This window comes from Hibiscus syriacus, unplaced genomic scaffold (genome assembly GCF_006381635.1).
Source record: "Hibiscus syriacus cultivar Baekdansim isolate YM2019G1 unplaced genomic scaffold, ASM638163v2 tig00111213_pilon, whole genome shotgun sequence".
Lineage (NCBI taxonomy): Eukaryota > Viridiplantae > Streptophyta > Magnoliopsida > Malvales > Malvaceae > Hibiscus > Hibiscus syriacus.
Window position 1 is genome coordinate 4,284,668 of NW_024063022.1, and position 15,339 is coordinate 4,300,006.

The 15,339-nt window shown below is 28.9% G+C and overlaps 1 protein-coding gene across 1 annotated transcript; it reads left to right on the forward strand.

The window, feature by feature from the left end:
• Positions 1-5,429: 5,429 nt before the first annotated feature.
• LOC120156110 (thioredoxin-like protein CITRX, chloroplastic) lies at positions 5,430-9,167 on the forward strand. Its single transcript, XM_039167525.1, has 4 exons — positions 5,430-5,704; positions 6,957-7,079; positions 8,270-8,350; positions 8,776-9,167. The coding sequence occupies exons 1-4, from the start codon at positions 5,507-5,509 to the stop codon at positions 8,890-8,892; spliced, it is 519 nt and encodes a 172-aa protein (XP_039023456.1). The 5' UTR covers positions 5,430-5,506; the 3' UTR covers positions 8,893-9,167.
• The last annotated feature ends 6,172 nt before the right edge of the window (positions 9,168-15,339 follow it).

A 15,339-nucleotide genomic window follows, 5' to 3' on the forward strand; every position in this document is an offset into this window, starting at 1 on the left:
TTATCATGTTGGAATTTTCTCGTTTTTGATTGCTTGGATAGTTGTTCTCTTGCTTCTTCAAGTGTCCTTAGCTTGTAATTTATAGCTTGGAATGTGTTTGATGTTGTATATATTATTATTAAATTAAAAACAATAAACATATATATTACATATTTATTATTATCTTTGGTTAATGTTGTTAAATTAAAAATTCTAAATAATATTTTATAAAATATCAAATAATCAAATAATTTTTTGTGCAAATGAAATTATTAAATTAATATTGTAGGTGGAAAACATGAAACACTATTAAAAAAAAATTGAAACATAAATTACATAACTTTAAAAGAAGTATCGATCCTTTTTATAAAAGGTATGGATACTTTCAATATAATAGGTAAAAATATGATGTAATAGGTAGCGCTTATATAATGTAATAGGTATCGTTTATATAATGTAATAGGTAGTGGTTATATTGTAAAGTGTCTATCCTTTTTATAAAAGTGTCCATACTTTTTTCACTGTGGAAAACATTAATTTAAGGTTATCTTTTGAGTGAGTTTTAAGATTTTAATTTAGTAATTATAGGCGTCTAATGATTTATTTTTTACGTTACGATATATATTTAATGTTGTTAAATTAAAAATTCTAAATAATATTTTATAAAATATCAAATAATCAAATAATTTTTTGTGCAAATGAAATTATTAAATTAATATTGTAGGTGGAAACCATGAAACACTATTAAAAAAAATTGAAACACAAATTACATAACTTTAAAAGAAGTATCGATCCTTTTTATAAAAAGTATGGACACTTTCAATATAATAGGTAAAAATATGATGTAATAGGTAGCGCTTATATAATGTAATAGGTATCGTTTATATAATGTAATAGGTAGTGGTTATATTGTAAAGTGTCTATCCTTTTTATAAAAGTGTCCATACTTTTTTCACCGTGGAAAACATTAATTTAAGGTTATCTTTTGAGTGAGTTTTAAGATTTTAATTTAGTAATTATAGGCGTCTAATGATTTATTTTTTACGTTACGATATATATTATTATTAAATTAAAAATTCTAAATAATATTTTATAAAATATCAAATAATCAAATAATTTTTTGTGCAAATGAAATTATTAAATTAATATTGTAGGTGGAAAACATGAAACACTATTCAAAAAATTGAAACATAAATTACATAACTTTAAAAGAAGTATCGATCCTTTTTATAAAAAGTATGGACACTTTCAACATATTATAATAAAATAGGTAAATTTGCAATATAACCGGTATAAATATACCGATTTACTTATAAATTAGGTAAATATAAGCACTACCTATTACATTATATAAGCGCTACCTAGTATGTTATTGTACTTTATAATATTTCCGGTTAAATAATATAACATAACCGGTATAAATTTTAACCGGTCACTTGTTTAACCTGTCACGCCGTATATTAGCCGTTTTTTAGGCGCCGCACCGCAGAACTACCCTGATAAAAAGATAAATCCTAATATCTTTTACAAAGGTTGGAAACATGCGGCAACAGAGAGGAAGCACCCCTCGGTCTCAGATTCTTCGAAATCAAAGCAATAGGCTCATTGCTATCCTTCTACACTTTCACCATTCTCATCCCAAGATCTTAAGCAACACGCAAACCTTATAGGATTCCCCATAATTCAACATCCAAAGTTAAGCAGCACCCAATTGGCTTGGAAAAACCTGAAACCCAATTCCCTGAATGATCTCTAATTACATCTCCATAAGTAGCTAAACCAGAGTCCAACCTTATAGAGCCATCAATGTTAAGTTTAAACCACTCAACTGATGGAGGTTCCCAGTGGTCAGTTCTATCAATTCTTGGGTGGTAAACAGCATTAGCACTCTCTTTGACATCAAAACTTGACTGGTCAAAGTTGACAGACAAGCTCTTTCATGCATAATACTCTTATAGGAATACCAAACTAGCTCAAAAATCATGCTGTTCCTACGCTTCCACATGCACCAAATCACATTTCTAAACCTTAGATCCCATTCGGCAGTCATAATAGGAAAATGACTGGAACCATTCAGGTTCATTTCAATCCATGAAACCATGTCGATTCGCATGAACTCGTCTAGGAGGTTTGGTTTAACCAGCCTTTCTCAAGTCGTCCGCGCTTCCACACAATCGCGAAAAATGTGAGTAGTCGATTCTATAGTCGCACCGCATATTGAACAGACAGGATCGGAAGCCATGTTACGTCTCACACGTTGCTCATTCGACAGCAATCTATCCTTACAAATGAGCCATAACATGGATTTTACCCTTGGAAGATCACGGTACTTCGTTAAGAGCCCCAAAATGGGTTGATCACTTTGAGTTGTGTTAATTGCCCGACTAAGATATGAGCTTCTTGAAGCAAACTTTCTATTCTTATCCTATTTCCATCAAGGGGTATCTACACCTCCATTTGGTGAAGGTGGTTGAACAACCATAATACGTAAGAGGATCAAAGACGGGAGAACAGAACGTAAAAGATTCCAATTCCAGTCCCCATTTATATCAACCATCTCTTTAACCTTCACATGATCATTCATCGCGGATTCGTAATTTGAACGAATACATCTAAGAGGACCAATATTAGCCAACCAAGGATCATTCCAAAATTTTACCCATGTACCATGTCTCAAAGTCCAAACCAGCCCATTACGAACTTCCTCTCACACAGTATTGACGCCTTTCCATAAGCGAGAACACCCACTCTGAGCAATAAAAACTGGGACAGTCTCATTCATCTTATACTTGGCGCGTAGCACCATAACCCAGAGTTGCTCCTTTGTGAAATAAGACGGAAATCGAGTTTCATTATGAAAGCATCGTTTTGAGTTTGTAGCCTCCTAATGTCAAGCTCATCGATTTTTAACGGCTGGTTTATTTAAATATTACAAGAGAATATCGATACTCCCCATTCTGGGTTGTTTTATTTTACAGAAAAATTAATACCCAATGATTAGAAATGACCACAAACACATTTCAACATATAAAAAAGTTTCGGACACTTAAAAGAATGTTACAACACATATCCAAGCAAGGAAGGAAGATCAAGGGAAAAACTTTTCATTATTTATTCTTTCTTTTTTTCTTATGTATAGTGTTTTTTGAACTTAATTTATAAACATCTATCTTTGAGAGGTGTTTCTTCTTTACATTTTTTATCTTTTGTAAAAGGGGAGCGGTTTTAGTTTAACCATTGAAAATTAAGAAATTTTGTAGAGATTACTCTTGAGCTTAAAAAAAGAAAGAATAAATGAGTGAATGTGTTAGGAATTCTTAGTGTGGAGCTAATATAGTATATGTATATTTCATTAAGAAAATTGAACGAATATAAATCATTGTGTTATATTTTCCTATCTTTTCTCCTCAATTCTCAAAATTTTAAAAGGTAAATTCACCCGTATTAATTATATTTTCGGTTGATTCATATAGGTTAAAATCCCAACAAATATTTGGTAACGTAAAGTGAAAAAACGTGAACACGAAATTCTATAGCATATTAGCATTTTAAGATCTATTAATTAGTTAAGTAATTAAAAATATTTATATAATCTTATTTTATATAAATTTAAGTTTTTTATATTTATTTTAAAAATATAATATTTTTATTTAATAAAAACATTCTATTAAACATGTAAAAGTGAGCAAATAGTTGGTTAAACCGAATAAATAATTTTTATTAAATTAAATGTGATTATAAAGAACATTAGTTATTTGACAAATAAACGTTCAATTATTTTTATTGCAGTTGTTTATGTTCGAACTTGAAATTTTTAAAAATAATAATTATTCTTTTAATCATTAAAATAATTTAATTCATGAAATAATAAGTATTTTAAATAATAATCTATATATATATATACATATATTTAATTAATTTAATCTAAATATAAAATAAAATATATTCTTTTTAAATAGTCTGAAGTGAAAAATAAAATATTCAAATATAAATTAATTTTATTAAATCATGTAGTTCTTTTAAAAGATAAAAACGTTTATTGCATTAATTAGTTATTTTAGCACAAAACCTTTGTTTAAACATGACCTTTGTTTAAACATGACCTTTGTCGTTTTCAAAATATCTTTAAAATCTTGATTACATATTTATTTTTGTTTTAGTTTTTAGAGTATTTTAATCTTTAAATATTTCATACAAAATGAAAAGATCTTTAAATATTTTTTAAAGTGTCGGAAGAATAATATAATTAACCTCCAAAATTTATCAAAATGGTTATTTTAGTACATATTCCTTTTTGGGATATTTTGTCTAAATGTTTCATTTAAAGATAAAAGGCCCCCAATACTTTATAGAATAATCAATTTGGTCCTTGATTTTTTCTGGAGCATTTTGACTCTCAAATTTTAATTTTAGGGTAAAAGGCCCCTATTTTAGAGTATTAATAATGTGTTAGCTAACAATTTTTATTCATAGACTTATTGTCTTAAAATGAAACATTGGGGTCAAAATGATTCAAAATGACTATTTTGGTAAACACTGAGGGTAATTTTAGTATTATAGTGTTTCATTTAAGGCAAACATACTCTTATTTTGTAGTGTTAACCGATTGTTGACTAATAATATTTTATTTATGGAGGAGATTTTTCTCCAAAATAAAATATTGAGGGTCAAAATACTCTAAAAATAAGAATTAAAGTGACTACTTAATTACCAATAGAGGTTGGTTCAAGTGGTAAGCAGATTGATATTGCTTAAGCAGATCTCGAGTTCGGGTCCTTGTGTATGCAAAATATTCATGTTGGGAAACTCACCCATAAGTTAAGTGTGTGATGTAGGTCAGTCTGAATTAATCAAAATTAAACCTAAAACCTGAAGGATAATAATAAAAATAACTATTTCATCAAATGATTGTATATTTTTTAATTATTATGTCTTTAAACTTTGATACAAGCTAATATAAATTTTATTACTAGTATATTTTATCTTGCTTGTCATTTAAAATTTGAAAATGATAAATACTCACATCAAGCACGACCTAGTAGATAAACTACATATTTACTACTTAAACTATCACTTTTGATTTGTTTTAGTATTTAAATTTTTAATTTTTTAAAATTATATTTAATGTTTAGTTTTTATTTCATTTTAGTACATGTCATTAAAAATTTCATGCATTTATTACCTAAACTATTACTTTTAATCTATTTTAATACATAAAATTTTAACTTTTTTAAACTTTAACGTTAATTTTAAATGGGTTAATAAAATGAAACAAAAACTAAACTTTTAATATAATTTTGTAAAAATTAAAAGTTTAAATACTAAAATGGATAAACAATGATAGTTTAAAAACTAAATACATAGTTTACCCTTGATTTTTTTACCACATTCTCGTTCATGTGTCAGATTAGGGATAATCATATTCAAGCAGCCAAACAAATCCGCTAAAATATCTACAGTATTTCTTGCCCACTTAAACCCCAACTGCAAATCCTTGGAAGCTTAAACCTCCCTCTTCTTCTCAGAAATGGCTCTCCTCCAAATCCACACACTTACACTCCCAATGCCTTCGCTTTCACCCGTTTTATCTTCATCAAAATCCCATTTCCAGAACCCAATCTTCTCCTCTGCAACGAACGCTAGACCTCTCTCACTTTCAACAAAACCCAGAAAGCTGTTTTGCAAACCCCCGCTTGGCAAATATGTTAGGGAAGATTATCTTGTGGTAATTTTTTTTCTTTATTTTCTGCTTTCATTTTCTGGGTTTGTTTTGTTTTTCCATTTCACTATCGGGTTGCTGTAGAAATTGGGGGGAAAAACAAAGTGCTTTTTGTGAATTTTGTTTTATTTAGGTTTTCCATTACTGGAAAGATTAAGTCAAACTGATGATTTTTTACTTGGAATTGTGCGTTAATTTATTCTGTAGCTTTTCTCTGTTGGGCTGCTGAAATTTTGAGGAAAAACCTCCTTATTTTCATTTCGCATTCATCCAATCCAATGATTCTAAATTAACAATTCAATGAGTTTAGTGTGTATATACATGGGTTAAGTATATAAATGATCTATTGACTATAGATATTGCTTTATTAAGTCCTATTATTCTTAAAAATTACAAAATGTTTCTCTCATTAGATAATTGTTTTATCGAGTCTCTTTACTATTCATAGTTACAAAATGATTAAATGGTTATTTATTATGTTTCAAACTCTTCTTTTTCATTAAAAAATTGATGAAGTCTGAAATGTATATTAACCTGTTGTGTGAGACATAATAAAATATGATTTTATAATCTCAAATAACTATTACATCTCAGTTAACATGTTAATGTCTAACTCAGATGATGGTTAATTTTTTAACACTAATAAGTTTAGAATATAATGAATAATCGAGTGACCATATGATAACTTTTAATAGTTGATGGACTCAATAAAGAAATTCTTTATAGTAAAGGGATCATTTTGAACTTTTAATAGTAAAAAGACTTAATAAAATATTATCTTATAGTCGATAGACTATTTATGTACTTTACCTTGTATATATATACTAAACTCGTGTATATACACGAATATTTTATGTTATATCATATATATATATATATATATATAGAAGAATTATATATATAGTAAGTTGTGTTCATTAACATACAATACTGAACCAAAAATAATCAGTAAAATATTATGGCGGAGTACAGTGAGTAATTTGAGAGGATGATGTATGTAACCGACATCTATGATATTGAAAGCGCATGTTCCTGTATCCATGTAAGAGCAGGGCATGAAGCAGATGAAGTTACTTCCGGTCCCCGCTCACACCATTGCCTTTCCTCCTAAGAAATAGAGCTAATTTATTTACTTGGAATCGAGGAGACATGGGAAGAAGGATGCTTATCTTTTTTTTTTTATCATTATTCATATGGTGATGGTGTTTTATGAACTTTTGAAATTTGTTGACTTGTTATTGGCATTTTGAGTGAGCAGAAAAAGTTGTCGGCTCAAGAAATCGAGGAGCTGGTAAAAGGGGACAGAACTGTACCCATAATTATTGATTTCTATGCAACAGGGTGTGGTCCTTGTATTTTAATGGCTCAAGAACTTGAAATGGTAAGCTTTGTTTACTCGGTTTCTGTTTAGCTGTTCTATTGGTAAATTTAAATGTTTCGTTTACTCGGTTTCTGCTTCGCTGTTCTATAAGTAAATTTAAGTGTTTCATTTACTCTGTTTCTGCTTTGCTGTTCTATTGATAAATTTAATGTTCTATTGATGTATGTAGACACACATGATTGAGTTTACATTTAGTTTCTCTTCTCCTCAAGATTAGGATTCATATAGAAGGTAATCTATCCCTATGTTTCTTTGACTTGTTTTCTCGAAGCACCATTGTTCGGCACATATTCAGACATGGGTATAGAGTTGTTACTCTTCAAAGAACCTCCATGTATCATGGAAAAACTTACTCGTGTTTGGTACTACCCGTATCCAATATTCACATCTGAGTCCGATTTACGTAAGTCTATTATCGTGAATATACAAGAAAATCCTAGATGTTTAAAATCGTTCTAAAAGGAATCTTCCGACTGCCTGGAATTTGTGTTGAGTTCATGTGTAGTCCAAAGTCCAAACTGATAGCATCTGTTGCTACCTGAAGAATAAAGTACCGGTGTGGTTTGTATCTTACCTTATCTCCTATTTCACCTGTGTTTACAGTTAAAAAGTATGAAATATTGATCCTAGTTTTACAATTTCGCTATACAAATTTACCGAAATAAGCCAACCGCAATCATACTAATGCAATAAAGTAGAAGTTGAAGCCAGGAGTTTCCTTTTTGGTAGAACTAAACGAGAACGATGTTTCTTGACATTTTTGAATCACTGAATATTCTGCTAAGTTGATGTTATCGGTTATCAGGAGTTTCGGTAAACATCTCCTGGTATATCATTCATTAACATAGCATCAAGTAATGCTTTTAGTTGGTCCTTTGAAATGGCACTGGAAAATTCTGCAGTTTTGCACTTAATGCTCAAGTAAGACGTTTTCTTGCAATTCGCAATTTGAACACAGTTTTGAAAGATAGGTTCTATATCTTCTAAATATTCCGGGATGCCGGTTTCCGGTGAACTGATGTAAATTAACCATGTTATGTGCTTGAACAAATTCTACAAATCGCCATTCAGGCATTTGGTTGCATTAAACTGGGGTTTGCCTTACATATTTGGTTGCTTAGCTATAAAATGTTTGCAGATTTAGTCAAGTGCTATCTTTTATTTTCATGTTCTTTTCTTTTTAATCACAGCTAGCTGTGGAGTATGAGAAAAATGCAATTATCGTCAAAGTCGATACCGATGACGAGTACGAATTTGCACACGATATGCAGGTAATTTGGGAGTAACATTTATTCCTCGAGTTCCATGGAGGGCATTTCATAATTTGGAGGTCTTCTACGGAAGCTGTTCTCAACCTAGTGTTGAGGGCAGCCTACTATCTTACTTCCCCTTGCCCCATTACATATGGGAACAAAGGACAACCATTATTTATTCCTCGAGTTCTCTCATTTCCTCTGTTTCTCTACTTGCGTTGCTCCAACCCTTCATTTTTCTTGAAGTACCCATGACTAACACATATTCGAACATGAGTTTCTGGACATATATATACCGGATTGATGCCAACAACAAATAATTCGAGCAACCATCGAATCTATTTAAACTAGCTACATTTCGTTTCATGTCGGTTTCACTAGTAATCTTCCAGTCTAATTAGGATAGTAGAAACTGAATGGAACTGGAAATTCTGCTGTACCAGGTCAGAGGGTTGCCTACTTTGTTCTTCATCAACCCTGATCTGAACAAAGAGGCAATCCGAACCGAAGGCCTCATTCCGATACAAATGATGCGCGATATACTAGACAACGAGATGTGAGAAGAAGACTGGTTATTTCACCGTGAAACGGTACTAAGGTACCAGACACTGCTTCAGAGCGTTGAATACGTATTTTTCGGGGCAGATCGGATGCGGAAGGCACATGATCTTGTAGCAAACTTGGCATGTGAATGACCTTTTCTTTGTGATGGGGCTGCTACAACAAACATTGAGACGACAAAGCATATGCTGAGACAAACGAGCAGACATTATTTAGTTAATTGGGTCTATTTTTAGGGACCATTCGGTTAGATAAATGTTTTATGTTTAAGCTCTTAACTTTATATTAATTAGAAAACATGTGGAATTCATACGTGGCGTGAGATGAATTGACTTTCAAAGTGACTTTAGTTGAAGCTCAAAATTGAAATTCCATTTGATTATGGGTAAATTATGCGTTTAGGATTTAAACTATCAATTTTGATATATTTTAATATCTAAACTTTTAATTTTTTTAAAATTATATCTAAAGTTTAGTTTTTATTTCATTTTAGCAATCTATCCTTAAAAACTTTAGTTTTTGTTTCATTCTAGTACTCCGTTCAAAAATTAACGTTAAGTTTTGAAAAAATTAAAAGTTGTGTACTAAAACGGACTAAAATTGATAGTTTCGGTACTAAACGCGTTAAGTATTTAACGGCATGACGTTAAAATGAAAATAAAACTAAACGTTAGATATAGGTTGAAAAAAGTGAAAGTTTAAGTACTAAAATAGATTAAAATTGATAATTTAGACACCAAATACGTAGTTTGCCCTTTGATTTTACGGCATGAGGTGTTCATGTTTTTGTAATTTAAGGTTGAACCATTTTGAAGTTTCAACCCTTCTCTTTTGACTTTTGGGTCCAACAAATGTTCACGCGGCTGCTATTTGCAACTTGAACGAATTAGTCGTGAATGGTGTGATTTTTATTTATCAAACTATAAAAACTTATTCGTTTATTAAACATGCTATATTTGACTAAAAATCTATTTAGTTCACTTATGTTAATTCATCATAATATAATTAGTTATTATTTGATTTGTTTTAATATAATTATCGGAGCATGTTTGGTTCAGATAATACAAAATTACTCTGATAATATAAGATTTTAAAATGTTATTATAAGATTTTGGAATGTTATTATATTGTTTGATTTAACAACATTATCTAATAACGGTGATATGAGATTTCTTATAGTTACCTTTATTTAAAAATACAGAAATTAATTGTTATTATATAGTTAAGAATACATACATTTTATATACCATGACAGATATAGAAATATTTTCAGGATAGACACGTGTGTATTAATAATAAAAAGAATTTGTATGAGGTAAGCACAAATAAAATTTCAGATGGATACATCTAATAAAATAAACAACTCACATAAAAGAACTCAGATTTCAGGATGGGCACATGCCCACCCTGAACAATACATGTGTCCACCTCTATCTATAGACACAAGAAAAAAAACAACATTCTCGCTTACTGTTAAGATCACTTGATAAATTCATACAGTCGCATACTTTTTTATTTCTTAAATAATGGTATATTATTATGAGAATGTTAAAGGTTAATTGGCGTAATGGTCTTTCTAACCTCTCTATTTTATCAATTTACTTATTTTCTATTTCTAATTTTTATTGAATAGAACATCATTAAACAAACATTATTTATTTATTTTATTTATCACGTTAATCCAAATTGTAAAAGAAAATTATTTTTCCATATTTTAAATATTACATTAATTTTTTATAATTTAATTATTTTTAAATTTTTTATTGAAATAACAAAAATAAAATAAAATAATCACTAGTAGTATAAATAGTTGACACCAATATTTTAATAGAATATAATGAATACCATATTAAACAATTTTTTTATAAAAAAACATTTTGGAATAACAAACATAAGGAAGAAATTTAGAAAATAAACAAAAAACACAAAAATGGAGGGAATATTTACAATTAATTTTACTTTCTATGCATTTTCCATCAACAAATTAATGTATAATTCGTATGTAAACAAAATAATGTAAATGTTAATGTAATACAAAAAAGGTAATAAAATACTCAACTACTCTTTGATTTTTATATTCGGCAGAGCCGCCAGCAGCCGGCCACTTTCCGATGAAAGACGCGTTTTTTTAACACTGGAAGTCATACGGTATGAGAAACCGCGTTGCCCACAACCTCCGCCGGCGAAAACGCCAAGAACATGAGAGCCGCCATGATCCCAACCGGGAAGAACATCAGAACCAACGGCGGAGGTGGTAACGGAGGCAATATCAATGGAAGAAACACCATGGACGCCGCCAATGCCACCAGCAACAATAATCCCCCGATTCCGAATCCGAAAGCACCGAAATACTTGGCCATCGTAGAATCGTTTCTTTCTTCTGATCTTGTTATCGACGTCAGTGCTCTGATCATATCTCGCCGCAAAAGGCGACGAAATGGATGCTTTTAGCGACGAAGTGAATACTATTAGCGACGAAACTCGTCTGAAATTTTCTCGAAAGAAAACTTAAATCTTAACAGATTCAAGGTTTGGGTTTTGGGGAGAATGATGAAACTAATGACGATGGGATGGATGGAGAGAGAATTTTGAGTGAGAATGGATGAAAGAGGCATTAGATTGTGTATATATAAATATATTAATAAACAAATGTGAAGTTTTATGATGGCTGCGTCCAATGTCAGCCGTTGATACATGCTTTGATGACGTCGGTTCTTTTGGACTAGAAAATCTGAGTCATGTAGTGGAAGGTCCCATGAATTTCATGCAATGTATATAATTATTATATTTACTTTATTAATTGTTTAATTTTTTTATTAATCTATTGCAAAGAAGTATTGTTCGAAAAATTATCAATGAAATTTATAATAAACAAAAACCTCTGATATTTTGGGAAGAGCATGAGTCAGCTTTTTGGTCAACTCGATTTGACCAATAAAATATGTACTCTCAACTCGAATTTATTCTTTAAAAAATATGACTCGACCCGATGCCAAATTAAAAAATAAAACCTAAATCAATAGAGTCGGGCTGGAACGCGTCGAATTCGAGTTTAATGTCCATCTCTACTAATATTCGATGCGCTCAAATCTATAAACCCTAAGAATAACAATCATTCATTTTAACTACTGAAATAATTTAGTTCATATTATTAATTGTTTGATTAAAATTAAATATTTTTAAAAACTTTATACCTAATAAGATTCGAACTTAAGATATTAATTTTTCAAAGTCTTGATTGAATCGAAAATCTCTTTTGCTTCATGAACCAAGTGACTTTTGTGGTAAAGAAATTGTTATTATTTTTTGACGACTCGAGTTTGAATACCATAGATACTAGGGATGTGAGCCTTCAATGTCAAAAGTGATGTGAGTCTTTAATGTCAAAATGTTTTAAAATTATCTTTAAATAGATATTGTGTTATATTTATCCAAAATTAATAAAAAGATTCTCTTTTGCTAAACTTTACCATCTTTCATATATGATATTATTAACTTATTAAATAGAAGGGTAAACTGCATATTTAGTGCTTCAGCTATCATTTTTTCTATTTTGGTCACCTAATTATTTTTTGTTTAAAAATCATATGTATCTAATGTTACATTTTTATTTTATTTTGGTCACTTACTATTAAAAAGTTAACAATGACGTCGATGTGTCACCATAAGATAATGCCACATCATCATTGAAAAATTATAAAATGTCACGTCAATAGTTCTGTTAATTTTTTAAAGGCTAGTGATCGAAATATAACCAAAACGTAACGTTAGGCATACTTTTGAGAGAGAAAAAAAATAATAATTGGGTGACCAAAATGGAATAAAAGTGATAGTTAGGGTATTAAACATTTAGTTTATCCTAAATAGAATTGACAAATTTAATTTAGGCATAATATAAAAAAAGACCCATAATATTTGATTAAATAGTTACTTTGGTCTCTATTCTTTTTTTAAAGTATTTTGGCTACAATGTTTCATTTGAGGCAAAAAGACCCCTTAGGATCGAAAACCATTAATTAACAAATGGTTGGTCCAAAATAAAGGCATTTTTTACCCTAAAATGAAATGTTGAGGGTCAAAATGTCCAAAGATAAATATTTGAGGCTAAATTTGACATTATACCTTATATTTTATCGATTAATCCAATTAGATAAAACACTAATTTTTTTCAAATAATATACAATATTTGAATCTTAACATTATAAACGATGTCTTCTCTATATGTACGTTTCTCTGTATTTTTTAACAATATTTGAATATATTATCTAATAAAAATGTGAATATATATATATATATATATATATATATATATATATATATATATATGAGTTGAGTTAGGTCAGTCAGATGCGAGTTTTCACTTCAAAAAATGAGTGGATTTTAAATCGAATAAAATCCTCTTAAATTAAACCTTGTTGGGTGCATGTTAAAAATTGTAATATTTTAATTTTTAGATCAAATTCGGATGGATTAAAATTTTGACCCACTCAATCAATGACAATTGCAAATATTAATTATAAAACCTTTATTTGAGTTGATGTCGTAAATTGATTGAGTGCCAATTCAATTGAGAGATGATTCTAACTTTTTTTACAAACAATAATTAATATTATTATAAATACATCTTATATTTTTTTCATATTATATATATATATATATATATATATATATATATATATCTTTAAATAAAAAAGTTAATAATCAATACTTTTAACATCAAACACAAAATAATTAAGTCATTCATCCACACTTATAATCATTTGTTAATTAAATTTTAAATATTTTTATCCAAAACATTTTCTTTAATTTGCATCATAGACATGATTTTAATAATTAAATTAGTGCACTATTAGCTTTAAACACCAAATTTAATTAACTCTTTGAGGTCAATAAAAGTGGATTCACAAATCAAACCCAATCAAATTGAGTAGAAATGGGCAATTGCCAAGAAAGTGAAAACACAATAAAAATGTGGAAAATCCCAATAATTTTGAGCTTTTGTTTCTTATAACACGTGAAAGATGTTGACAAAATTGGATCAACCAACTACGATCGAATCCACCTTATGGAAGTAGAAAATCAATATTCAATGTATTGATTCTTACAATTTGGTGTTGTTTTCTGGAAAATTATAGCTGCCATGCGTTTCCCTGGTCAATTTAACAGTCTAAAACGACATTTACCACTTCATTTAGATAATCATGTGTTAAAATTCTTTGAAATATTTATTAACGGGTCAGTTCAAGTGGTAAGCAGCTTAATATTGTTTAAGCAGGTCATCGAGTTCGAGTCTTTGTGTATGCAGAAAATCTCCGTTTAGAGACACATCCACAAAGCCATGTGTGTAATATGGGTCGGTCCGAATTAGTCAAGATGAATCCCCTTTAAAACCAGGAGGTAACCAAAACGAAAAATCTTTAAAATATTCCATTATTTTCCAAGTTTTAACCGAACTTTTTTTTATTAAAGTGGGATAACATGAATATTCTTAATTACTCTATTAATTAAAAGATTTTAGAGTCACAAATTTTCGTGGCAAAACTTTTTGTAAGAAAATATTGTGGGATAACATGAATCTTAAATATATTTTGATTAATAATTTAATTATATATTGTATTGATTAATTATAATTATAATTATTCAAATATTATATTATTTGTGATTATACTAATAATTGTACTTTTAACCTTTTAAAAAAATACACAATTATCCTTGAACTTGATAAATTTGTTTAGATAGATTCTTAATATTTTTAGGGTCAATTTGACCCTAAATTCATTAAATTTAATTAAATTACATCTAAATTTGATATTTTTATCAAATTGAATCTTGATTTTTTTATAATAACTTACAAGTTTAGGGGTTAATTTGTCCCCTTTCTAAAATATAGTGGCTAAATCAAAAAAATTATCAAATTTAAGGGCCAATTTAATATCAGAAAAGTCTATAAATCAATTTAACTAAAGTTGTCTTCTTTAGGGGCAACTTGAGCCCTAAAAGAATGATTTACTATGTTGATCAAACTTACATAAATTCATGGGTATTTTGTATTATAATCACAAATTTAAAACTAAAAAAAATCAGATTTATTTAGCTTCGTGAAAGGAAAGCGACAGAAGACAGTTTGTCTTCATGAAAAGTTTAAATTAAAATATATTTTAGATATTTTTTATATTTTAAAAGTTTAAACTTTTTTTAAAATAACGATTTTGTATGATTTTATTGTGTATTCATACAAAAACAAAAGACGTCAAATATGATTCTCATTAAAAAAACATCTAACCCTAAATAGAGGAAAAATAGTACACCATAATGAGTGCATGTCCCTATATATATATATATATATAAGATATATGAAACCGAGTTTAAAATTGTTTAATTATATCAAATCAGTTTAAAATTATTTAATTATATTTAAAAATATTCAGGATGACTCTAGTTATAAA

What these genes read in the sequence shown, in the direction of transcription:
- LOC120156110 (XM_039167525.1), top strand. Translation starts at nt 5,507, where the DNA reads ATGGCTCTCCTCCAAATCCACACACTTACACTCCCAATGCCTTCGCTT. An exon ending in TGGCTCAAGAACTTGAAATG is followed by an intron (nt 7,080 to 8,269) that starts GTAAGCTTTGTT and finishes TTTTAATCACAG; the next exon opens with CTAGCTGTGGAGTATGAGAA. An exon ending in AATTTGCACACGATATGCAG is followed by an intron (nt 8,351 to 8,775) that starts GTAATTTGGGAG and finishes CTGCTGTACCAG; the next exon opens with GTCAGAGGGTTGCCTACTTT.